This window comes from Ranitomeya imitator, chromosome 6, assembly GCF_032444005.1.
Source record: "Ranitomeya imitator isolate aRanImi1 chromosome 6, aRanImi1.pri, whole genome shotgun sequence".
Lineage (NCBI taxonomy): Eukaryota > Metazoa > Chordata > Amphibia > Anura > Dendrobatidae > Ranitomeya > Ranitomeya imitator.
Window position 1 is genome coordinate 520,240,304 of NC_091287.1, and position 26,593 is coordinate 520,266,896.

The following is a 26,593-nucleotide window of genomic DNA, read 5'->3' on the forward strand; positions in this document are numbered from 1 at the left end:
GCTCGCTGAACGGTTCACTGGTAACTCATTCTGCAGTCTGCTATGTACTAGTATACACAGAGGCTGTGTAATGCTCTAACGAAAGCGACTTTTTCTTAAGATGTTAATGACAAGATGGTAGTACCGAGTCCACAGCAGCGTTTTGCAAGAACCATCAAAAAACAGTTTGTCTCATGATTTGCCAGTTTTGGGATTCTTGGACCCACTAGGTGTCAAGGCACATTTACCTCTCATCTACTGCTATAACTTTCATGGAAAAAGGGATAACCAAAGACTTAAAGGGGATATGTCAAAAGGCCAAAAGCGGACAGCTTTTTTTCCCCCCAATTTTCTTTTATTCCCATTGCTCCCCTGAGTATTCCGCATTTTTCTTTTTTTTTCAAATCCAACATACGGTTCTAGAGATACGGGCCTTAATATTCTGCATGCCCAATAGATTTGCCAAAAGGGCGTAGCTGCCAGGACTCAGGGGGCGTGTCTTTAGTTTGCTTTTCAGTTACCCCAAGAGCCACACCCTCTTGGCAAAGACCACTGAAAATTCACCCTAGAAAAAAAAGCTCATATCTCTGGAACCATATGGCGGATTTTAAAAAGGTAAAAAGCGGAACACTCAGGGGAGCAGCGGCAATAAAATAGGAGCAAAAAAAAAAAAACAGCTTTTACCATGTGATAGGATTAAGCTAGAAAAACATATCTAATCATCATCTGTAGAATATAAATTCCTAAAGTCTGTGCACGTGATCTTATGAAGAGTAGTGCTTCCAGCCTCATTACAAGCATAAATGCACTAAAGAAAAAAAAAAACAAATTCCAACCTAAAGCTGTGATTGAAGTAAAAAAAAAAATAAATAATACAGCAAGCGCAAAACGGGAGTCATAAATAAGGAAAAATAAAAATAATTACAACTAAACGTATAAAACAGGAATGAATGTGTGAACGTCGCCCCGTTAAATGATTTATAACTCGTCTGTAGAGAACGGACCGGGGCTGTGAGCACCATTATTTAATGATCATAAATATCCTGTCAGAGCGGGTCTTTACCTCAACAGCGTTAACCCCACTTATAGAAAACAGCCGCTGGTTAGGAGCAGCTACAAATGTTGTTACGGAGAGGCCGATGTGTGAACACCGTCAATAAAACATGGAGACCCTGGAGAAGGAGGAGGTGGAGGTTGGAGCTTAAGGATAAGGAGCGAGATAAATTTTTATGTTGTTATCGTCCGGAGGGAGTATACAGCAGATGCATAATCTTGCTGGAGAAGCTTAGGATTTCAATTACTAAAAATAAAAAAAAAGTAAAACAAAAACGGCTAAAATTTGAATAAAATAAATTAGAAACCGGAAAATAAAATCAAAACAATATAAAAAAAAAGGATAAAAAATAGTTTGTATATAAAAATAAAATGAATATAATACAGAAAAAAAGGGTAAATTTTTCATATAAAAATACTAAAAATAAGAAAATAAAGTGACAAACAAAAAAGTTAAAAATGTAAAAAATTAATAGAACAAAAAGGACAAATGCATAAAATTTACAGAAAATATAAAGAGGACAAAAAAGTTCAAAAGTCTGGTAATAAAAATATAACAAACACAAAAGTAAAATGAATATAAAACAATAAAGAAAAGTTAAAATTTGATTTTAGTTTTTTTTAAAAGGCATAAACATCTTTTTGTAGAAACCAGACCCCGTATGCATTATCTGACCCAGAATGGAGGGCTTTCCTGTGTGTACCATGACATTATATTCGCTCGGTTTCAATGTTACGCTTGGCTTAATGTCCCCACCTTCACCGTAGGTTTATATTCGCAAAAAAAAAAAAATAAAGGCAACCATCTGCCATTTTTCTGAGCCAATAGGATGATATATAGCGTGCGTCTTTCCACAGTGGCGGAATAACAAGTATTTCATCCAATATATGCATTGTGCAGAATTTGATTTCCGAGATCTGAAATGGCAAAATGTCTTTGGCAGGCTGCAAAATTGTTCGCCACCACTACAAAAGTAATAAATGTGAGCGCTGTGCCCCGAGCTGAACCGCGGCCATCGCTTGTAGAGCTAGTGTATAAAAGCTCCATGAATCAGGGACACGTCTGCGGCTGTCAGGGCACGCCGGCCGTTACTCCGAGGTAGCTCGGCCCCGCGTCACACAGTCGAGGGAACGTAATAAAAAATAATAACAAGGTGATGTTTAGAAGGCTGTGTGATAAGGCGGGAACGTGGCCGGGAAATGGAGACTGAAATGCTCGCTGATTGCTGAACATTGCAGTCTCGCTCACAAGTGTGTGGGTGATAAAATGTTCTCAGTGACAGGCAAACAAAAAAAAAGGTACTGTGCTGCCGAGTGCCGGAAAGTGTTCTTACACCTACACTTATAGCACTGCGCACAAATACAAAGTAAAGCAAACCTGCCTACATGATTTTACATGGCCATAAAGGTTGTAGCAAAATGATAAAAAAGGAGACCTGTCCTGTAGTAATCCGATGTGCTATGGCTGAGAAAACAAGCCTTGAAGGCACATGCAAAGTAGCCTGGAAGTGCACTGTGGGTGTGTCTATGCACTCAACATAGATGAGTATAGACATGCACGGTGGGTGTGTCGATATACTCCCAGTACACAGACGAGTGTAGAAGTGCACGGTGGGTGTGTCGAGGTACTCCCAATACACTGACGAGTGTAGAAGTGCACGGTGGGTGTGTAGATGTACTCCCAGTACACAGACGAGTGTAGAAGTGCACGGTGGGTGTGTCTATGCACTCAACATAGACTAGTATAGAAGTGCACTGTGAGTGGGTCAATGTACTCCCAGTCCACAGACGAGTGTAGAAGTGCACGGTGGGTGTGTCGAGGTACTCCCTGTCCACAGACGAGTGTAGAAGTGCACGGTGGGTGTGTCTATGCACTCAACATAGACTAGTATAGAAGTGCACTGTGAGTGGGTCAATGTACTCCCAGTCCACAGACGAGTGTAGAAGTGCACGGTGGGTGTGTCGAGGTACTCCCTGTCCACAGACGAGTGTAGAAGTGCACGGTGGGTGTGTTGATGTACTCCCAGTCCACAGACGAGTGTAGAAGTGCACGGTGGGTGTGTCAAGGTACTCCCTGTCCACAGACGAGTGTAGAAGTGCACGGTGGGTGTGTCTATGCACTCAACATAGACTAGTATAGAAGTGCACTGTGAGTGGGTCAATGTACTCCCAGTCCACAGACGAGTGTAGAAGTGCACGGTGGGTGTGTCGAGGTACTCCCAGTCCACAGACGAGTGTAGAAGTGCACGGTGGGTGTGTTGATGTACTCCCAGTACACAGACGAGTGTAGAAGTGCACGGTGGGTGTGTCGAGGTACTCCCTGTCCACAGACGAGTGTAGAAGTGCACGGTGGGTGTGTCTATGCACTCAACATAGACTAGTATAGAAGTGCACTGTGAGTGGGTCAATGTACTCCCAGTCCACAGACGAGTGTAGAAGTGCACGGTGGGTGTGTCGATGTACTCCCAGTACACAGACGAGTGTAGAAGTGCACGGTGAGTGGGTCAATGTACTCCCAGTCCACAGACGAGTGTAGAAGTGCACTGTGAGTATGTCGATGTACTCCCAGTCCACAGACAAGTGTAGAAGTGCACGGTGGGTGTGTCGATGTACTCCCAGTACACAGACGAGTGTAGAAGTGCACGGTGGGTGTGTCGATGTACTCCCAGTACACAGACGAGTGTAGAAGTGCACGGTGGGTGTGTCGATGTACTCCCAGTACACAGACGAGTGTAGAAGTGCACGGTGGGTGTGTCTATGCACTCAACATAGACTAGTATAGAAGTGCACTGTGAGTATGTCGATGTACTCCCAGTCCACAGACGAGTGTAGAAGTGCACTGTGAGTATGTCGATGTACTCCCAGTCCACAGACGAGTGTAGAAGTGCACTGTGAGTATGTCGATGTACTCCCAGTACACAGACGAGTGTAGAAGTGCACGGTGGGTGTGTCTATGCACTCAACATAAGACTAGTATAGAAGTGCACTGTGAGTATGTCGATGTACTCCCAGTACACAGACGAGTGTAGAAGTGCACGGTGAGTGGGTCAATGTACTCCCAGTACACAGACGAGTGTAGAAGTGCACTGTGGGTGTGTCTATGCACTCAACATAAGACTAGTATAGAAGTGCACTGTGAGTATGTCGATGTACTCCCAGTACACAGACGAGTGTAGAAGTGCACGGTGGGTGTGTCAATGTACTCCCAGTCCACAGACGAGTGTAGAAGTGCACGGTGGGTGTGTCGATGTACTCCCAGTACACAGACGAGTGTAGAAGTGCACGGTGGGTGTGTCGAGGTACTCCCAGTACACTGACGAGTGTAGAAGTGCACGGTGGGTGTGTCGAGGTACTCCCAGTACACTGACGAGTGTAGAAGTGCACGGTGGGTGTGTAGATGTACTCCCAGTACACAGACGAGTGTAGAAGTGCACGGTGGGTGTGTCGAGGTACTCCCAGTACACAGACGAGTGTCGAAGTGCACGGTGGGTGTGTCGAGGTACTCCCAGTACACTGACGAGTGTAGAAGTGCATTGGGGGTGTGCCAAATAAAGGGCCAATGCCCCCAGTGTACATCTATGCTAATTTGCATGTGGTATCAAAGCTCGATTTCTCATCAAATTATCAGGAGACAGGTATCATTTTTATCGTTGTTCTGTGATCTATGCAGTCACTAGTTTCATTAGTAAATCATTGTGACCGTTTCCCTTTTAGCAGTGTATGCAGCTGCTTATGCCTCTTATCTTATCCTAGCGGGAGAACGGGGTGCCCCCTAAAGACGAAGGGAAATAGCCGCAGACGTGCGCATCCAATCTATGGGCATAGCCCACTATCAGTCTATGTTTCCGAGCGTCCCCCGACAAACAAGACCGCTTCATGTAGATTCGCTGGGCTTATTTCCATTATCTACAGGAAATTATGGCTGCTCATCCAAAATGGGGTGAATTCCCCCAAAAGTAGTCAACAGTATAAAGTTACTAATAAGAGTTCTAGCTTTGGCTGGGGCAATACACGGCGACGTGTCACTCATCCAACTTGTGACAGCGCGTGTGGTCCCATAGGTTGTTACTGGAGCGGTGGTGAACATGTCTGCCCCTCTCAGGATCAGTGCTCAGCTCCAATGCTTGTAGACGAGGACAGCTCTGCAACGTGGCATCTGAAGGACAAGCCTATTTACCCGTAGGCACGCTTCCTGCCATTGTACGGTGCCTCCGAGAGAATACCATAAAGAGGCACTAACGCTGCATGCTAGGAAAATGTCTACAAATACAGGTATTCGGAAACCCTCCCGGCCTTGTGGATGAGGAAACGTTCCCCGACCACCACCTGTTCTCACCTGCTGGACAGACTGAGGAGCTCGTGCTTCTCCACCACAGGCGCCTTCTTGTCCAGTTCCCATATCAGCACATTGATGAGATGCGAGTTCTTAATGACGATGGGAACCTCTTCAAACATGTGCTCGTAAGCGACGCTGGCCTTCTTCAGTCTGTGAAGAGGAGGACATTTCCATCAGCACAAAATGGAATGATAAAAACACACATATTGTGGACTATAGGCCTCTCTAAAGGTACCTTCACACATAACGATATTGTTAACGATATCGTTGCTATTTGTGACGTAGCAACGATATCGTTAATGAAATCGTTATGTGTGACAGCGACCAACGATCAGGCCCCTGCTGGGAGATCGTTGGTCGCTGAATAAAGTCCAGAACTTTATTTCGTCGCTGGACTCCTGCTGACATCGCTGGATCGGCGTGTGTGACACCGATCCAGCGATGTCTTCACTGGTAACCAGGGTAAACATCGGGTAACTAAGCGCAGGGCCGCGCTTAGTAACCCGATGTTTACCCTGGTTACCATGCTAAAAGTAAAAAAAAACAAACACTACATACTTACCTACAGCTGTCTGTCCTCCAGCGCTGCGCTCTGCTTCTCTGCTCTCCTCCTGTACTGGCTGTGAGCCGGAAAGCAGAGCGGTGACGTCACCGCTCTGCTTTCCGGCTCACAGACAGTACAGGAGGAGTGCAGAGCACAGCGCTGGAGGACAGACAGCTGTAGGTAAGTATCTAGTGTTTTTTTTTTTTTTTACTTTTAGCATGGTAACCAGGGTAAACATCGGGTTACTAAGCGCGGCCCTGCGCTTAGTTACCCGATGTTTACCCTGGTTACCGGGGACCTCGGGATCGTTGGTCGCTGGAGAGCGGTCTGTGTGACAGCTCTCCAGCGACCAAACAGCGACGCTGCAGCGATCCGGATCGTTGTCGGTATCACTGCAGCGTCGCTTAATGTGAAGGGGCCTTAAGTCCAACATTCATTATCTGCTCTCAATACAGCTGAAGAGGTCTGGTTCCTGGAGATGTGCTGCCAGACCACCCCACTGAAAGGAATATCCACCAGGGTGGCCGACAGCGCACTGCTGGAATCTGCATCTGCATTGGTGGCTCTTCACTCCAGATTCCGAAAAATTTAGAAGGACAAATTCAGGATAGTGGAAAAATGTATGATTGCTGTGTCTTTCAAAATCGGAGAATCCCACTGATCTAAAAAAAAAAATAATCACAAAATCAAAATCCCCTGCGTGACTCGTTAAGGAGAGAATGTATGGCATATGAAGATATACGGAAATCAAACTTATATGGACGCTTTGCTTAATATTAGATTCATGTCACTAAGGTTTTCTGATCCACTGTTATAAGACATAATTCTGTTTATTATTCCATCCCAGGATGTGCCAAGATATGCCAATGTCTAGATGGACTTTGTAATTCCCCTAGTGTTATCAAGAGTAAATACACCTGTACGTAGGGAGATCAATTCCCAATAAACTGAAGATCAGTAGAATACGTGCATAGACAGATGCCAACCTGACCTAGAATGGGTCATTAGGGTGATAACGGTACAGAATTAATAGTTGGAGTCTGAACGTGGGGCTAGGACGAAAGTTCGAACCTGACCAGCCGCAAAGAAGACCTCCAATCTTGGACCGGACCACTCGAGGGTGGAGAAGTGCACCTCCTACTAGGTAGGAAAATCACTCATCTTACCTATAACCCTCCAGTGTTTCCGTGCTGAGATAAAGGTCAGTCGGCTGTCAGACTCCGGCATGCACGCACAGACTAGCGGTGGACACCGCATCCAGCTCCGGATATATTAAGCTCTCAGCCTATTCCACTGGCACACCAGTGACTTCAAAGTGACCTACCTACTATGCTCACTAAGTGACACGCTATCTACTCAAAACACGTAACTGAAGGTGGTCATGTGAGACCGAAACGTTTTTTTTTTGGTTCTACACAATAAAATCCCAAGCTACTAGCATTAAGTTGAGTGCCGGGTTTATTTACACATATGGCTGTCAGACTCGGACATAGTGACCGTTCTGACAAGTCCTAGCACCAAAAACCCACCCTGGTCACGATTTCCTTAATTGTCTGCCTTATCTGTTTTTGCCTCTCTGCTTTGCTGTTTTGTTTGTTTGCATATGTGGTACTAGCTCAGCCAGCCTGCAAAAAGATAGGGAGACGTACTGAGCAATTTCACTGTCACTCTGGTTCCGGTCCTGCTCTCAGCTTGACCGATGGTCGCAGAAGTCTGAACTGTGTCTCTCCCAGGGGGCAAGTGGGAGTAGCGGCTTGATTACTCAGCGATTTTACAACCTCTAAGTGGTTGGTGACTTCCTGCGGATGCCCACCGGAGATCACCTGGCTAAGGTGATGATGTTTTGGCTGCCGCATAAGTTCATAGGTTTTATTCTATAAGGGTGGAAGGGTAATTACAATTACCGTATTGATGTGACTGAGTGATTGATCTCTCCATATCTACCTAAGTGTGTTTCGCCCAGGTGTAGACTTTTTCATCTCTATAAATCAGGATGGCATATAGATTGATAAATTGTGAAGTGTTTTGTTGTCAGGGATTCGCAGTATCTGACACCAGTGCTAGTTTAGGCTGTCCTTTGTCTGTTTTGTATGGTTTGCCGGCAGGAGGCGTACTAACACATGGTTGAAGCTTTGAATTTATTCTGTATTTAAATGTTGTGAGATTAGAGATTAGTTAACCGGTTTTTGTTTTGCATACTTTAGAATTGTAAAGTTAGTTGTTACAATGTGTTCATGTAGGAAGAGAATTCCTTGAATGGTAATTGCTTTCACTTGTACAGATATCTCTGATAGTGTGAGGTCCGAAGTCCATTGTTAGGCTGTGTGCACACCTTGCTGATTTTTTGCGCTTTTTCACGATAAAAACGCTATAAAACCACAAAAAAAAAAAAAACAGCCTACAATATGCATCCCATCATTTTGAATGAATTCTGCATGTTTTATGCACATGATGCGTTTTTTTTTCTGCGAAAAAAAAACATCGCGGTAAAAAACGCAGCATGTTCATTAATTTTGCTTTTTTTTTTTGTGGATTTCCCACTATAAAATGCATTGGGAAATGTCTGGGGAAAAACGCACCAAAAACCCATCAAAAACGCGGCAAAAAAACGCATGCAGATTTCTTGCAGAAAATTTCAGGTTTTTCTCAGGAATTTTCTGCAAGAAATCCTGAACGTGTGCACATAGCCTTACTCTTTAGTTAATGTTTGACTAATGTCACTGCACTTTTCTGTGATAGATCAACGTGTGCACAACCTACGGAGGTGCATGGGTAGGTTCCCAAACCGTTATACCAAGTAAGTAAAAACCCAGCACTCAACTTAGTGGTGAGAAGAAAATGGGTAGTTTATTGTATCCCAAGCAAAAACGTTTCGGTCACACAAGGGACCTTCGTCAGTAACAAATACTGGGATAGAAGATGGATACTTGTGGCTATATACGCTGCCGATAATATCCCGGGCACAGCGCTAGTTCCAAAGGAAGGGGAATGTTTCCTAGTGCAGCCTTCCAGGTGGCTGGTTCCGCGGTGTCCACCTATACAGCGGTGGACACCGCGGAACCAGCCACCCGGAAGGCTGCACTAGGAAACATTCCCCTTCCTTTGCACTTTTCTGTGAGACGGTTTTGAAATGATTGTTGTTAAAGTGAAAGTGTTGTGGAAGCAGATATTCTAGCAATTTATCTGGCATTTTTTGACTACGCAGTTTCTGGGTATACAAGAATTGTTAAATACCCCGGTGGTAATTGTTAGCTAACTTCCTATATCACAAAAGACCCCTTTCCTTTGACATAAGGAGTACATACAGCTTTCACAGTCACATATCAAACTGTTCAAAACCCTGTGGAAACTTGTCTCAAGAGATGGACACACATGTCCCTCAGAGAGCACTAGAGAATACAGGTGTGATAACAGGCAGCAAGGAAGGGCAGGTCATAGTGCACAGATAAGGAAAGACGGTGAGAGCCCGGTAGCTGTGTGAATAAATGTGTGTGTGAAAGAAGGTGATTGATATAAGAGACTCCTTGCTCGGACTCTGCATGCCGTGTGAATGACATAAGGATTTAGGAATAAAAATCCTTCTTGTATAAGGCTAGGGTCATATTGCGTTAGTGCAACCCGTTTAGCGCTAGCGGGTTGCGCCAACGCAATGTTTTTACTGTGGCCGCGTCCCGGGGTCGCGGTAACGTCCCCGCTCTCGCAGATCCCCGATCTGCGAGAGCGGGGAACGGACCGCGGGCGCGCCTTGGACGCTGCAAGCAGCGTCTGCGGCGCGCCAGGAAACACCGGCGCGTCGCTAGCGCGTGCCCATTGCCGTGAATGGGCGCGCTAACGGACGCGTTGCACGGCGTTAATTTCGCCGTGCAACGCTGTCCGTTAAGCGCGTTCCCATAACGCAATGGGAACCCAGCCTAAGGGAGTCCAATTAGGTGTGATCCTTGGTCAACTGGCACCAGGATAAAACAGAGGAACGCTAATAAGTCAAAACACAGTCACACGTGTGTGAATGAGAAGCTGAAACCAAGTATTTGTTACCATTCTAACTGATATTTGGGGAGGCTGCAAGAGAAACAACTGTGCTAAATGCTCTGCAGATTTTGTGTGGGTTCTGCAGATTTTAGGAAGAGAACAGATGAGAATCGTGTTCTTTATGATGGGTGGCTATTGCACAAAGTGCTTCGGAAGACCTATCCACCACATATAAGGTGGCCCAAGCGAAGGAACATTAGGTGGGCATTTTGGTATGTGAATATCCATACCCTTATAAGTGATTCTCATCTAAACCACTCTCCGCGAGACCTGAAAGACAATCCCGAATATATCCGTCGGAGTCCAGACGGTCAGGTTTTTCACACAAAACGCATATGTGTTAGAAACAGAGCTCCTAACTAAACACTGTGTATAGGTTCTGATGTTTTGGTCATATGGAATATAGTACTAAAAATTGTGAACAGCCATTGAAATACGTTAATCTATATTGTACTGAAGGTTTTGCTTTTGCTTTTCTGGGGATTTCTTGTATTTGCATGGTGTATAGGAGTTAGGATTACTTGGAATATTATAAAAGGCCGACCCCCCAGCACAAGTTCTGTAAATGTCGTGCCCCGACTGTAAAGTGGGACTGATGCTGGCAATATCCCCAGAAGGGTGGTGGATTGTGAAAACCGTACATCCCGGCTATAGCCAAGAGAACACTGGGTTTGGACCTCTGTCAGAAAGATTTCCTGAGTTAAAAGTGTTCCGACTTAACGTTCACAGGACCATTCCGTGGACCCCTGGAACATTGTTGAGTCAGATAGAGGACAATAATCTCTGGTATCCCAGTAACATACCATTCAGGTGTCCCCTGAACAAAGGGAAACCAGAAGATTATATCCAGATTGCAAAACATTTTGCTCTCCTCTGTGGGTTTAGAATGTAGAACTGTTTGTCTCGGTCACACGGACAGATGAGTAGAGAGTAGTGTCATGTCGAATGTATAAAGTATGTTGATAGGTGGAATCAAATGCATGGTTTTAAAGAATGCTCACTGTGAACTGGTAAAAAGATATTGTTGAAGGAAACTGAAAGTGCTATTGTTGAATTGAAAGCAAGAACTCGAGAGTAATGAAAATCTATCTAAGATAAGACGCCCAGTAAAGTACGGAAAATTGGCACTTTGTCAACTGTTAAAAATTTGCACATCGGTTCTATGCCCAACAAAATTTTCTGTTTTTTTTGCTTCGTTAAAAAGTTACTGAAGTTTCAAATTTTTGGCTATGTGCCAGTAAAATTTTATTTTCCTTAATTTTTTTTTTATTTTGTAATCCAGCTACTCTCCAACACTGAGGTAGTGGATTAAAAAGGGGGGAGGAGTACTAATAAATCACTGTTTTTGCAAGTTGCATAGCCCTTATGGCTCAAGAAACTGGAGATTTCTCACATGTCTCTCGTGTACCTCTCATTAATCCAGATGTTGAGCTTTTTGTAGATGGTGCAAGACGCATCGAAAAGGATGGACGGCTCTACGCTGGGTATGCAGTGGTCACACAACATGAGGTAATAAAAGCAGAACCACTCCCTCCTCACATGTCCACAAAAGAGGTGGAGATGATGGCACTCATTGAGGCGCTTAGAGGGGCTGAAGGGAAACGATATAACATTAATATGACGTCAAGATATCTTTTGGGAGTGACCCATGACTTTGGCCCCATATGGAGGGCAAGAGGTTTTCTTACAGCAGCAGGTATTCCTGTCAAACACTGGCACCTCAATAAACAGGTGATGGACTCACTACTGCTCCCGAAAGAGGTTGCCATAGTAAAGGTAAAGGCGCACACAGAAAGCTCACTACCGACGAGGCATAAACAAGGAGGACCTAGCAGCCAAGGAAGCTGCTAGAATTAGGCGACACGAGAACCCTGGGGCACCTCTACGGACCATGGTAAGCGCTGGGTATAACCAGCTGGCCTTAAGTATCTTGCTGGCTCTGACTCGGGGATCCACCGGGAAGGAGTCGAAGGTCTGGTTGCAGAGTGGTACTCGGGACCATGAAGGTTTGTGGAGGGTGGGACAGCGGGTGTGTCTGCAAAGATCTTTGTGCTCTGTGACGACCCAAGTGGCTCACAATCCAATGCACCGGTCCAAGGATACATGTGCCCTGGTAGATGAGAGGGTCACTCCTGGTTTCACAATGATCCCTACTGGATTCTACTCAGGCATGTTCCACATTGCACACCACAGATAGTATAGGCAATGCACCATAGACACATGCCCAAGCCTCTCTACCCGTTTCAATGACAGCAAACTGACTTCATACAACTACCTCAAGGTAGGAATGTATGTGCTCGTGTGTGTTGATCTCTTCCCAGGGTGACCAGAAGCCTTCCAGATGCCAAATAGCTACGACAGCAGGGAGGTAATACAAAATGTTATACAACTGAGGTTACACAGGAAAATGTTCCCTTCCAGGCAACCTCATAGCTGTGTCCAGAGTTCTGGGAGAGACTGTTGCTTATGCATGAATAAGTTTTTGATTCTGTTCCAGGAGGTTGGGTAGTAATCCAAGGACACGCCTAAGGCTATGTTCACACGTTCCTGATTTCCCTCCTTTTTTTTCAGGACTAAAAACCGCAGCTCTTGGCAGAAAACGCAGGTCCTTTTTTTGGTGTGTTTTTTGGTGCTTTTTTGCTGCGTTTTTTTATGCAGTTTTCTATGCAGAGTCTGTGTGTTTTCTAGGAAGTTTTTTAGGGTTAAAATGGCTGAAAATACCCTAACCCTACCCCTATTCTAACCTTAGTGGAAAAAAAAAAAAAATTCTTAATTTTTTTTATTGTCCCTACCTATGGGGGTGACAAAGGGGGGGGGGGAATCATTTACTATTTTTTTTATTTTGATCACTCAGATATAACCTATCTCAGTGATCAAAATGCACTTTGGAACGAATCTGCCGGCCGATTCGGCGGGCGCACTGCGCATGCGCCCGCCATTTTGCAAGATGGCGGCGCCCAGGGAGAAGACGGCCGGACGGACACCGGGAGGCCGGGTAAGTATAAGGGGGGGGGGGGGGAGATGAGGGCACCGGGGGGGCGTCGGAGCACGGGGGGGTGGCGTCGGTGCATGGGGAGGTGTGATTGGGGCACGGGGGGGCAGCCACACTGCAGCGGTTCTGCACCACAAACCGCAGTAAAACCCGCAGATATATTTTTCATCTGCGGGTTTTACTGCGGGTTTGACCTCACAATGGAGGTCAATGGGTGCAGAACCGCTGCAGTTTTGCAAAAAGAAGTGACATGGTACTTCATTTTTACCGCGGCTATTCAGCGCGGCTTTTTTCGCGATTTTCCGCAATGTGGGCACAGCAGTTCCTGTTTTCCATAGGGTACATTGTAATGTACCCTGCATGGAAAACAGCTGCGGACCCGCAGCGGGAAAATCGCGGCGATTCCGCATTAAAAAAAGGATGGTGTGAACATGGCCTACGGATGAACCTAGAAATTACAGCCGGTTCCAAATCTCGTCTACTACCACAGCAGTCCATGGGTCCACGCTTCCCACTGCAAGGAGATGCCAGATCCAGAGTCCAGTGGCGGCTGCCACTCTTCACCCGTCTGACACTTATCCTTCACCTAGCCTAAGGGGTAGCCAGTCACCAAGGGGTAGTCACTCATGAGGAGGGTATAGTGACATTTTGGTATAATATCTTCACCCCATAAGTAACATATCAATTTGACTATTGCCTCATAGTAAAATGCCCAGGCCTTGTGGCACAGTTTGACATCTGGCTAAACACACAATTCATCTGTGTCACCACTGCTGAAACAGGGGAAGGTTCAAACTGTGAGAATTGGTCACTTGTTGGGTGGCACACTGGTGAAAGTGACTGGGGATATCAACCAGTCCAGGCCCTGCAACGCAGACACAAATGGGGAATCAGACTATTAACCCGCATGACCCTGTCCAAAGCCCCATTTAAAGGCCAGAGGGGTCTTCCAGATTCAATACTCCACATCCCTGCCACTCATTGCCCCAAGGAGGGATGCATAGTCCTGTACCTCACCATTGACAACCCCTCAGAGAATGACCAAGGGTTATATGTACTAAGTTCAAGTACTAAACTTGGGAAGAAGCATAGATACCAGTGGGGGCACACAGGGGGTACCTGATAGATTCAAAGCCAGGAAAGAGACAGCAGTTGGGCTTAAACCCACCATTCACATAAAGAAGAACATACAGTGGATAAACTACCTATACTATAATCAACAACGGTTTATAGAATACACTGGGGATGCCATAAAGGCACTTATTGACCCATTAAGTTTTCAAGAACTATTCTATCTGTTTTAACTGTATTAGCCTTACTTCTCTACCCGCATAGCTACATGCCTTAAGAAAATGATGATGAGGACCATGGAAACCAAAGTGATGATGACCATACATGCGGATTTCAAAGATACCCTAGATCAGTGTTCCCCAACTCCAGTCCTCAAGAGCCACCAACAGGTCATGTTTTTAGGATTTCCTTAGTATGGCCCAGGTGATGGAATTGATGCCTGTCTAGATTATGGAGTTCTCACCTGGGCATTACTAAGGAAATCCTGAAAACATGACCCGTCGGTGACTCTTGAGGACCTTTCTTGGGGAACACTGCTCTAGATGAAAGATGCTGCTGTGAGACCATGAGAGGAATGCCATATCCACATCCCCCGGAATATGTCTGCCTGAAGCACACCTTGAGGGAGAGACCAGGATCTGACTTCCTCCTAGGCAAAGTCCGTTGGGAGGGGGTCCATCTACTAGAGATGGACCGTCTCGTATATACGGTGAAGATTAGTTAGTTAGATTCCAGTTTTTTGAGTCAGGTAGGCCGGGAGGACAGATCGATAGGCTCGACGAGATCAGAATTTGATTTTGCATATCTCCAAAGGAGGGACTGTTAATGAGAGAATGTTTGGCATATGAAGATATACAGAAATCAAACTTATATGGGACGCTATGCTTAATATTAGATTCATGTCACTTTAAGGTTTTCTGATCCACTGTTATAAGACTTAATTCTGTTTATTATTCCATCCCAGGATGTGCCAAGATATGCCAATGTCTAGATGGACTTTGTAATTCCCCTAGTGTTATCAAGTGTAAATACACCTGTACGTAGAGAGATCAATTCCCAATAAACTGAAGATCAGTAGAATACGTGCATAGACAGATGCCAACCTGACCTAGAACAGGTCATTAGGGTGATAACGGTACAGAATTAACATCGTGAGCATGTGCGACCTTCACCAACAGACCATGGTCACACCACCGCTCCATTCATGCCGATTGGGATCAGTGGAGAGTCCAATGGTCGGACCCTTGAGGTCTATTTACATTACGAGATTATCGCGAATGAGCGTTCCAAAAAAAGACTCATTTTGTGATAATTTTGCGGTCTAAGCAGGCTAGCGGTCACCTAATTATCGAGCAAAATGCTCGTTCGTTGGGTGGCGTGATCTTCTGTGCTGCACAAAAAGATCATCGTTCTCGACAGCACATCACCCTGTGTAAAGACAACCTGCGCTGCTGTGAACAATGGCAGCCTATTCACACTGAACCATCCATTACAGATCACTGAGTGAACAACGGAAGTGCGGTCTTACTATATCTTTGATGGCTCATCATGATGGACCCATCAAAACAAAAAAAAAAGTGACAACCAATCGTATTCAAGTATTTGGATACTGCAAGAAATATATATCTCCTGAACAGCAATGTCTCAATGTGAACATTTTATGTGCATACGTGTCAGTTAGATTAATTTTTGACCAGAAGATGCTCAGCGATTAGATTCTTTTTTTACCCCTAAAGTAGGCTATTCATAGGGTACATAAGGGCTCACCCATAAAGGGGTATTTCCATCGCCAAAGATCCTATCCCAATAAGTAAAAGGTGTAATAATAATATTAGGAAACACCTTCACTAAGAAATGAAGCATAGTTCTTCTGCTTCGCTTTGTCCCTTACCACATGGGCAGGGCTTAGGTATCCATGGCTACGACCACTCAGTGACAGCTAACTAGTTGCTATTGGTTGTAGCCATGGATACCTAAGCTACTGCAATGCCCTGCAGATGGGGTAAGCGACAAAGCGAAGCAGAAGAACTATACTACATTTCTAAATTGGAGGGATTTCCTAATATTATACCTACTACATATTGGAAGAGGATCTTAAAAGGTGGGAATACCTCTAACTGCAAGGTCGGCATAACGCAAAACCTTTTAGGAAACTTGTGTATTTAGTACATTTTTTTTTTCTTAAAATCTATTGGAAGAGTTGGACTCTCCTTACCATGATTACCCTCTTATCAGTTCTACAAAAATAATTAATTTTGCTGTTTTTTGCCATTTGAAAAAAAAAAAAAAAAACTAAAATGTCAAAAAGTAAGTATAGTAAATATTTTGAACAAAAAAAAAAAAAAAAGACCTAATTATCAATAAACCCGTTCCGCTTCGGGATTCAAAGCCTTTTCCCGGTCAGGAATGTTTTAGATGAAAAAAATTCAGGGATACGATTCTTGGAGGAACCGCCACACGGTAATGTTTACTCTCGATACCCGAACAACGTGTTCTCTGCCGCTTACCTCACACCTCTACAACTCCAGAAACAAGACGCCTGCCAAGACACACACACACACACACACACACACACACACACACACACACGTACCCTTCTGCGGAGAAGTCTTTTTCCTTGCAGACTTCCATCAGTTTTGGAGTCAGTCGATAAGCCTTGAGCGACAGCGAGCCCTGACCGGTCTTAATGGGATCTAAAAAAAACAGAAAAATAAGACATCGATGAACACAAGCAAAAGTGAACAAGAACAAAGAAAAATAACCAAAAATAGAAATTCTTAAAAATATAGAAACAGTCATCAGATAGATCTCAGTCTGGTAAGCTAGAATGGTTTCTGCGCCCATCCCAAATTGCAGCAGCCCCATACCGGGACATCACGCACTGGCAAAGCGGATCTCGGTTATGGTTTTGCCATGTTGAGGAGCAAGAACCCGGAGATCGTGTGATCGGTAGGTCCAACTGAGGCATGAAAAATGCGGATCCAATACCAAGGGGTCACCCAGCTCCTTGCATATCAGGCAAATTCAAAATGTGCAAATTAGGATGATACTGGTGATTGTAACCTAACGCGTTTCGACGGAAGCTCAGTCTTCATCAGGTGCATTTTTTTTTCCCACCTGATGAAGAAAGACTTTGACGAAACACGCTGTGGCTAAATCCCATCCCAGTGTCTGAGTCTCTTTCCTGCTCTCCTGTGACCGTTTTCTTCGCAAACCATAAATCGTGATGAATCTGTCAGCATGTTTTTGCTCTGTAATCTGACAGCAGCATGGTGTAGGGGCTGAGGTCCCGATTCCAGTGATGTGTCCCTTAGAATCACAGTTCTCTCTGCTGCAGATCTAGCAGAGCTCTGACTGTTGAGCAGTGTTTGTTAGGCAACCCTGCCCACACCTCTGATTGGCAGTGGCGGGGTTGGACTAGGAGGCACGTCACATCTGGTCCTCTAGTGATAATCTCCTGCTGATCAAACACTGATTGTGTTGAAAAGGCAAAACACAGCCCAGTAAATGACATCACTGGAATCAGCCTCCCTGCCCCTACAAAACCTGCTGAGAGTTTCCCTTTAAAGGAAAGTGGTTTGCCAGTACTGTTCAAATTTTTTTTGCTTGATGTTTTGTCAGAAAAGCTAGGGGAGGCCCCGATACACAATCTGGATGGTGGGACCTTCATCTGATGCGTACGGGCGACTTAGCACTGTAGAATAAGGGCCCAAGTCATCTATTTCTAGTTAACCCTTCAAGCACTGGCGGACACAGACCCATACCCTGTGCAAGAACAATATATGAGCTGTTTACAGTCTGATTACTCATCATAATTCCCGTTTTGGGTGGTGGTTGTGGCCCCCTTACATCTTGGGCCCCTGGTTGCACCACTGATATGTCCGCCCCTGCCTTCATGGGTGCATTGTGTCTAATGAGGGAAGCATTTTTCAAGATCACAATGGACCCTAGGATTGTGTAGGTGCTCTGCAGAAAAATCACATTAAGGGTATGTGCACACGTTCCGGAATTATCGCGTTTTTTGCGTGTTTTTCGCGATAAAAACGCTATAAAAACGCAAAAACCGCATGCATATGCATCCCAACATTTGCAATGTATTCCGCAATTTTTGTGCACGATGCATTCCGGAAAAAGAAGCATCATGTTCATTATTTTTGCAAATTTTTTGCGGATTTCCCATTATATTATGGCATTTGGAGTGTCTGGGGAAAAACGCGCAAAAAATACGCATGCAGAATTCCTGCGGAAAACCTCAGGTTTATCTCAGGAAAATTCTGCATGCATTCCGGACGTGTGCACATACCCTAAAGCGAGTCGTTTATACCCAAATATTAGGTGTAATAAAAAAAATTTAAAATTGCAAAAAAAGAAAAATAAGCAATTCGTTAATCTTTGTGTCTCCCGTCTGCTGCTGTTGCCTCTACTAGTGATAAGGAAGAGACAAGGCCAGGTGCTGAAAAATAACGACAATTTCAATGCCTGGCTTATTAGCATGCAGACTACAAAGCCGTCCGCCACACTGCGTGCCTCCGGTGCATCTCAAATCAGCAAGACAATGGCCACAGAGGCGGCTTTCTAGTTCACAGAGATACAGATCCGCTCCAAGCACAGGACGAGTGGCTCCTGCCCCGCAGGCACAGGTCGCTGGTGCAGAGGTGACGGAGCAGGCGGCGGAGGAGGGGGGTGTGCTGTGCCGGCTAGCTTGGCTTTATAACAGAACACCGCGCTTCATGCAGAATCACGCTACGTAAAGGTGTGTGATGACCCTTTATAAGGAATGAACACCTGCAGATCGCACGCTCTATACACAGAGGGGCAAGGCCTGATAAATAAATCACAGGAGAAAGCAGGAACTACTGCTGCTTCAGATAGCGGGGGTCTCGTCTGCAGGCGTCATCTATACTAATCACAAAAGTAATGATGCCCACAGGTGTAAAAGGATGCCGGGAAAAAAAAAAAATTTTTTTTTAGGGAATTTGACCGGTATTAAAAAAAATAAATAAAAAAAATTTAGATCGCTGAGATCTCGTCTCCCAAGATCTCCATCTGCACATGCGCCGCCCCCTGGCAACCATTTTCCCGGAGTCCACCGCATAGGAAACATGGAACTGCGGGGGCTCTGGCTTTTCACAAAATTGTCGGCAGAGCCCCCTCAGCAGCACTAGGCAACGGCACGCCGTACATCCGAACACCCCCACCCCCCTCATCCCAGCCTGCAGCATCACCCCACTCCTGCCTCCTCCAGTGGCGACCCTGGGACCCCATTCACCGCAGCAACCACCCCCGGAAAGGTATAAGACGCATGGATTATAAGAGGCACCACCATTTTATTTAAAAAAAAAAAAAAGTTTTTTTCCTATTTTTCTCCTCAAAATTTGGGGTGCGTCTTATAATCCGAAAAAAATACCGTGCATTCTTGGATGTGCTAAGATTTTTGTGGGTGCATCATCTTTGTCTTTTTCTTTCAAGTATACATTTATCACACCCCCATCAAATTATATATCACAAAATACCATTTATAATATAGATGTAATTTTTTTTTTTCTTCTTGTAAAAACACCTCCATGCCAAAAAACAAACACGCTACATTTTGGGAAAACAAGTTTCTCAAAAAAAAAAATTAAAAAAAAAAGCACAATAAGTAAAAAATAAAGAAATTTTCGCACATAAAAAAAGCCAAAAAAACACCAAAACTATTGTAGGATCTAATTCACACAGTGTTTCTAACGCTTTTTTTTTTTTTGACTGGGGTGTAACATTTTACAGTCACAAAATGAATGAGAATTCTAAAATATAATTTATTTTTCTTATGTTAATTGACCTGTGGTCTGTTTTGCTGTGTTGTTTTGTTTTGTTTTTTCGGTAAAACGCAGCATTGTCAAAATTTTTCCTGCTTTTTTATGGAGTTATTTTTATATTGGGATTGATAGGAAATAAAAAAAAAAGTGCAATTTATAGTGGAAATGTAGTTATATGGGCAATTTAGTGTGATTTTTGGAGAAAAAAAAAAAAAGCAGCAAAAGCCCTACGTGTGAACATAGCAGCTCGCCTAGATCGCTAGCCCCATGTTGACCCAAAAAGTCAACCATATGATGCTACATTCTCCCCCACCCAAAGTGATATGGATGGTATAAAAATGTCAAAATTACACCACTAACTTAGCAATACAAAGCACACAAAAACGTCTGACGCTCCACGTTCACCACCCATCACAGCGCTTGTGTCGGTAATAGAATACCACTTGTCCTAAACAGGTGCTGGACTATACTGTGTAGGGGAAAAATGCACTCAAACAAAAATAAAATACTTGAGTAATAACTAAAAGAAAATTATTAACCGCAGAATAGGAAAAAAAACATAAAACAAAAAATACAGATTTTCTTGCGTTTCACACGTCCGTGTACAGATCCGCTGTCCCGACCAGAAAGAGAAGATGTCTGGCCGTCCCTTAAACGTTCACAAGTTCCCGGAGAAGTTTATTTTGAGAATTAATAATAATTTGCCAATTACACTTTCATAAAAGAGTCATAAAAAGCGAATAGATTTTTCATATTGCGTTTTAAGGGAATTGGTTTTGGCCACGTCCTCTCGTTACGGGTTCCTACGCCGAAACATTTTCTGGAGCCGTCCTGACAACAATTTTGACTCTCGGCTTCCCGATCGGCGTCCGCTCAGGCAGAAAGGTGACAAGAATGAGACACAAGACATCGAGAACGAGTGGAAAATTCATCAGGCCGTTATGTCATGTTTCCAGCCAATCTAAGGATACCTTAACTTGTTCTCCGCCGTAATCCGATTGTTCACATACTGGAATAATTTGGGGGCAGCGTGTAAGATTGATCGCGGTCATTAGTATTTTTTTTGACAGATACGCGGGACGTTAACGGTCGCCTCTCAGCTGGAAGCTCTATACGCTGGACTGCCAGATATGGCATAGGTAGGGGGGTGGGGAGCCATAAAGCTGCTAAATTGCCTATGGTCCTGATAGAGGACAGAACATCTGGTCTTGAGTGCTTGAGGAAACACCATTAAACCGGCCGCCGAAAGAGGGGAGAAGAAGAAAAAAAAAATGTTTGCATTCGGGGAAACAGAGCCGTATTTGTGTGCGCCCTTGTCAGGTACTAAAGGAAGAAGAAAAAAAATGTATATATATATAAAAAAAAAATTTAAATAAAAATTTTGAGACTTGGCAAATTTCGTTATGATTGGTCAGTCACGTATTTCAGAGCCAGACGTTCTAGTAATCGAGGTTTGTTAGACATCTGGTCTAGTTCCACCAGCCATCACCGAGGGAGAGGAATAAAAATGAAGCGACCACTCTCCGGCATTCCTGAGCGTACACATCAGGTCTCTGATAGCAAGAAAAATAAACACCGAGGAGGAAACGCTGTCTAGACGGGGCTGCTGCTCGGCCCGCTACACGCACAGTTGGTATTTACTTAAAAGGGACTGCCAGGCTACCTCAGCCCCCAGAACTTCACATCCCCATCAGCCAGAGCGCACCTCGGCCAGATCACGGAAAATATCAATACAAAAAAAAAAGAAAAATGATACGAGTCTTACCGTAAATGAGCACCACGGATTCCTCAATGGCGTGCTGGTAGCTGAACTGGGAGTCCAGGAGGGCACGGCTGACAAACGTGCCGTAGTAGGTGGACTGGTACCAGCCGACGTGAAGATGGTCGATGTTGACGTGACGGAGGCTTCTCATCATCTCCATCTGATACTGAACTATAAAGTGAGAGGAAAAAAAAAAAAATTCTGATAAACCATATAATCCACATAGATATGGAGGCTTAATAACACAAAGTACAGTTCATTCTGCTGGAGTATGGTCAATGCCAGTAGGCTGCAGGCAAAGCCGTCGACGTAAGGTCTGCCTACTAAATGTATAGCATTTGTATTGTCAAAAACGGAAATGGCATCGTATCCGCAGTGTGATGCAATGGTAATACCACGGGCCAAATAAGAGGTGGTGAAGGTGTGCGGATGTACCCTCCTGCCATCGTACCTCCAGATTACCACAGCTCGGTAATAATTAGGTTATTAGTTACCAAGTTATTAGCACATCAGTATAAACATCCCTATTTAACCAGGGCACGTGAGCATAACCTTAGGACTTTAGCTATAGGTTCCCGTACACATCAGCTAAACCCACCAATTTCATCTGGATCGACTGCCTTGGCTAAACCTGAAAATTTTGACGTGAATGGTGACCATCCGATGTATGAAGCCTCCAGACTCTCCCTGTGACAGATTATGTGAGTGGAGAGAAGGATCGCATGGTGTTTCAACATCCAAAACTTTTAACTTCAGGGAAGACGAGTAGCTGTCAAAAGAAGCCTGGCAGCAGCTTTCTCCGCTGTCACACACCCAACACCAAACCCTATCCATATGTATTGTACTGTAAATTGCTGAACCTTTTTTTTTTGGTCAGTATATGATTTGAGCCATTAACTTTCTTTTTCCCCCATCTACTAATCAAGACTGTAAAATTTAGATATTGATGATGCTAAGTACTAAGATCCGGCAACCCTATCAGCTACGGAGGTGGCCAGATGTAGACCATGTACAGAGCTATAGCAGCACAGCGCTGGACACCATTAACTGGCCACCGCCAAAACCCGCAGCTCATCCCTCACCTTTCTGATAATGGTGACCTATTGGTAAGGTACTAAGATCTGTCACCCCTACCCATCAGCTACGGAAGTGGCCAGGTGTAGACCAAATACAGAGCCATAGCAGCAGTTAACTGGCCACCGCTGATACCCGCAGCTCATCCCTCACCTTTCTGATAATGGTGACCTATTGGTAAGGTACTAAGATCCGGCACCCCTATCTATCAGCTACCGAGGTGGCCGGTTGTAGACCACATACAGACCCGGGGCAGCAGTTAACTGGCCACCGCCAATACCCGCAGCTCATCCCTCACCTTTCTGATAATGATGACCTGTTGGTAAGGTACTAAGATCCGGCACCACTACCCATCAGCTACGGAGGTGGCCAGGTGTAGACCACGTACCGAGACACAGCAGCAGTTTACTGGCCACCGCTGATACCTGCAGCCCGTCCCTCACCTTTCTGATAATGGTGACCTATTGGTAAGGTACTAAGATCCGGCACCACTACCCATCAGCTACGGAGGTGGCCAGGTGTAGACCACGTACAGAGACAGCAGCAGTTTACTGGCCACCGCTGATACCTGCAGCCCGTGCCTCACCTTTCTGATAATGGTGACCTATTGGTAAGGTACTAAGATCCGGCACCACTACCCATCAGCTACGGAGGTGGCCAGGTGTAGACCACGTACAGAGACACAGCAGCAGTTTACTGGCCACCGCTGATACCTGCAGCCCGTCCCTCACCTTTCTGATAATGGTGACCTATTGGTAAGGTACTAAGATCCGGCACCCCTATCTATCAGCTACCGAGGTGGCCGGTTGTAGACCACATACAGACCCGGGGCAGCAGTTAACTGGCCACCGCCAATACCCGCAGCTCATCCCTCACCTTTCTGATAATGATGACCTGTTGGTAAGGTACTAAGATCCGGCACCACTACCCATCAGCTACGGAGGTGGCCAGGTGTAGACCACGTACAGAGACACAGCAGCAGTTTACTGGCCACCGCTGATACCTGCAGCCCGTCCCTCACCTTTCTGATAATGGTGACCTATTGGTAAGGTACTAAGATCTGGCACCACTACCCATCAGCTACGGAGGTGGCCAGGTGTAGACCACGTACCGAGACACAGCAGCAGTTTACTGGCCACCGCTGATACCTGCAGCCCGTCCCTCACCTTTCTGATAATGGTGACCTGTTGGTAAGGTACTAAGATCCGGCACCCCTATCAGCTACGGAGGTGGCCGGTTGTAGACCACATACAGACCCGGGGCAGCAGTTAACTGGCCACCACCGATACCCGCAGCTCATCCCTCACCTTTCTGATAATGATGACCTATTGGTAAGGTACCAAGATCCGTTCTGATATTGAAGACCTATCCCAGGAAGAAGTCAGCTGTATTGTAGTACTGGAAACCCTCTTTAATATGGGATTTAACAATGGCTTCCATATTAGATTTCTGAAGCTAAATGCACCTGGATCCTGCTATCATTTCAGGCTCTTTCATGTCCTGCATCATATTTATTGTGTTTCCGATATTTTTTACAACAGCCCCCAATACTGTGCCTGTTGTATCCTCCCCCTCACATTTTACAGCAAGTATCTGCTCCATCTCCGAGTAGGGAGCAATCATAAAGCTCATCCAAGCTGTGAATGAAAAGCTTTGTCTAATATTAACAGATCGCAGCGGTGAGGCAGGAAACCTGAGCTAGCGAGACGGAAAGGGGAGGAAAAAAAAGTGAAAGCCCTTGTCTGACTTGGATCTATATGTATGGCAATCTTGTTAGGCGAGCGGCTCGGGAAGGGTTTCGCCTTCTTTATGGCAGTTTTTGTCTGGCAGAAGTCGGAGCCCCAATCACTCGGGCATCTGCTTTTGTTTCTCCCTAATCCTCCCACACGGTTTAGATTTGTAAGTCGCCGGAGGCAGCGAGCGCGGTATCTCAGATCCGTATCATCAAGATGTCCGTTCACAGAAGTGAAGCAGAATTGGGTCCAACAATGTGCCTAGATCAACTCATGCGGACACTGAAGATACGGCTGCCGGGGAGGCGAAGCCAAACAATTGCTCACTTATCCACAGACATTATAGACATTTTTAAGATTTTAACAGTGCAGTGAAGACATTGAAGGAACATAACCCCCCGACAGGACACACTACGCGGGGGCACGCTACGCAAGGGGGGGGGGGAGAAGCTCTGACGTGAGGACACGCTACGCGGGGGCAGAAGCTCCGACGTGATGACACGCTACGCGGGGGCAGAAGCTCCGACGTGATGACACGCTACGCGGGGGCAGAAGCTCCGACGTGATGACACGCTACGCGGGGCACGCTACACAAGGGGGGAGAAGCTCCAAAGTGAGGACACACTACGCGGGGGCACGCTACGCAAGGGGGGGGGGGGGAGAAGCTCTGACGTGAGGACACGCTACGCGGGGGCAGAAGCTCCGACGTGATGACACGCTACGCGGGGGCAGAAGCTCCGACGTGATGACACGCTACGCGGGGGCAGAAGCTCCGACGTGATGACACGCTACGCGGGGCACGCTACGCAAGGGGGGAGAAGCTCCAAAGTGAGGACACACTACGCGGGGGCACGCTACGCAAGGGGGGGGGGAGAAGCTCCGACGTGATGACACGCTACGCGGGGCACGCTACGCAAGGGGGGATAAGCTCCGACGTGAGGACACGCTACGCGGGGGCACGCTACGCAAGGGGGGAGAGAAGCTCCGACGTGAGGATGCACTACGCGGGGGCACGCTACGCAAGGGGGGGAACCTCCGACGTGAGGACGCGCTATGCGAGGAGACCCTCCAATGTGAGGACATGCTACGCAAGGGGGCTCACGTGAGGACTCCCTATTTAAGCCAACAGATGACCATTGATCTCAGATGGGTGACTTGAGGCTCCTGAGGAAATGCTGCAAGTTTATTGTTGGTAACCAGACAAAGGGACTAGAGGGTTCTCGCCTGTTCCGCTTATGATATAAGGACCAGAAGTAAAATCAGTCTTTGTTGGTAGACCGAATGCTGCAGTGAGGGACCACTAACCTTCAAACTGAAGGTAGAGGAAAGGGCACGAACATACTGTAATCCTCTATCAAAATGCAACACCTCTTTGATTTAAGAAGAGAATTACACTCTTCACAAAGTATAAGAAAAAAAAAACCTTGGAAAGTAAGGATAAGTAGAATCACACAGAACCATGTAATGCCAACCTAGTAATACAAGGGTGACTCCAGTCAGGTCTGACTTACAGAGGGGTGGTCTGAGTGTGGAAAGAACATCCAACATATACATACCACCTAAATAGGCATATAGACATTGGCGGTATTCAATAAAATAATCCTTCTTATGGCTCGTGCATCATGACCATAGTTTCGGTCTGAAAACATCGGATCGCACTTGGACCAATGTTCTTCTATGTCGGATTTTTTTTTTTTTCATTGGATAGTCAAGTCCTAGGAAACAATTTGCAGCATGCCCAAGTTGGATCAAATTATCAGATCGCACTCTGCCATGAAAGTCAATGAGCCCATGGAAAAGATCGGACTGCACTTGGAGGACATCTGATTTTCATGGACTGACAGAATCCAAGAAATCGGATCACACTGTGATGAAACTCTGATCAGACTGCGATTAACAATCAGCCCTATTCTCTAAGAAGAGGGGATATAGGCTGGTGTGACCAGGGCTGTGGAGTCGGAGCTTATTTTGGTGGAGTCGGGAGTCATGGAAATGGAGGAGTCGGAGGTTTGGATTACCGACTCCACAGCCCTGGGTGTGACCGTAGGCTTCAACATAGTTCGGCACCGATTTATCAAAACCGGCATTGCTCACGTCATTGTTGCTGAGGAAATACGAGGTGTCGGATTCAATAAAGAGGAGAATGCTCCTTAACAAAATCAGGCTTATCTTAAACCGCATAATTAGCTTCTGCGCGCCTCGCCACAAATCTTACGGCCCCA

The 26,593-nt window shown here is 45.6% G+C and overlaps 1 protein-coding gene across 1 annotated transcript in view; it reads right to left on the minus strand.

Annotated features, from left to right (window-relative positions):
• Positions 1–26,593, minus strand: part of EIF3H (eukaryotic translation initiation factor 3 subunit H) — a 153,187-nt gene that overhangs the window by 20,307 nt on the left and 106,287 nt on the right. Inside the window, exons 3-5 of the mRNA XM_069731802.1 lie at positions 21,568–21,735; positions 16,598–16,697; positions 5,369–5,518 (exon numbers count right to left, since the gene is read on the minus strand). Of these exons, the coding sequence (XP_069587903.1) occupies positions 5,369–5,518; positions 16,598–16,697; positions 21,568–21,735 (418 nt within the window). The remainder of the gene's footprint in view (positions 1–5,368; positions 5,519–16,597; positions 16,698–21,567; positions 21,736–26,593) is intronic.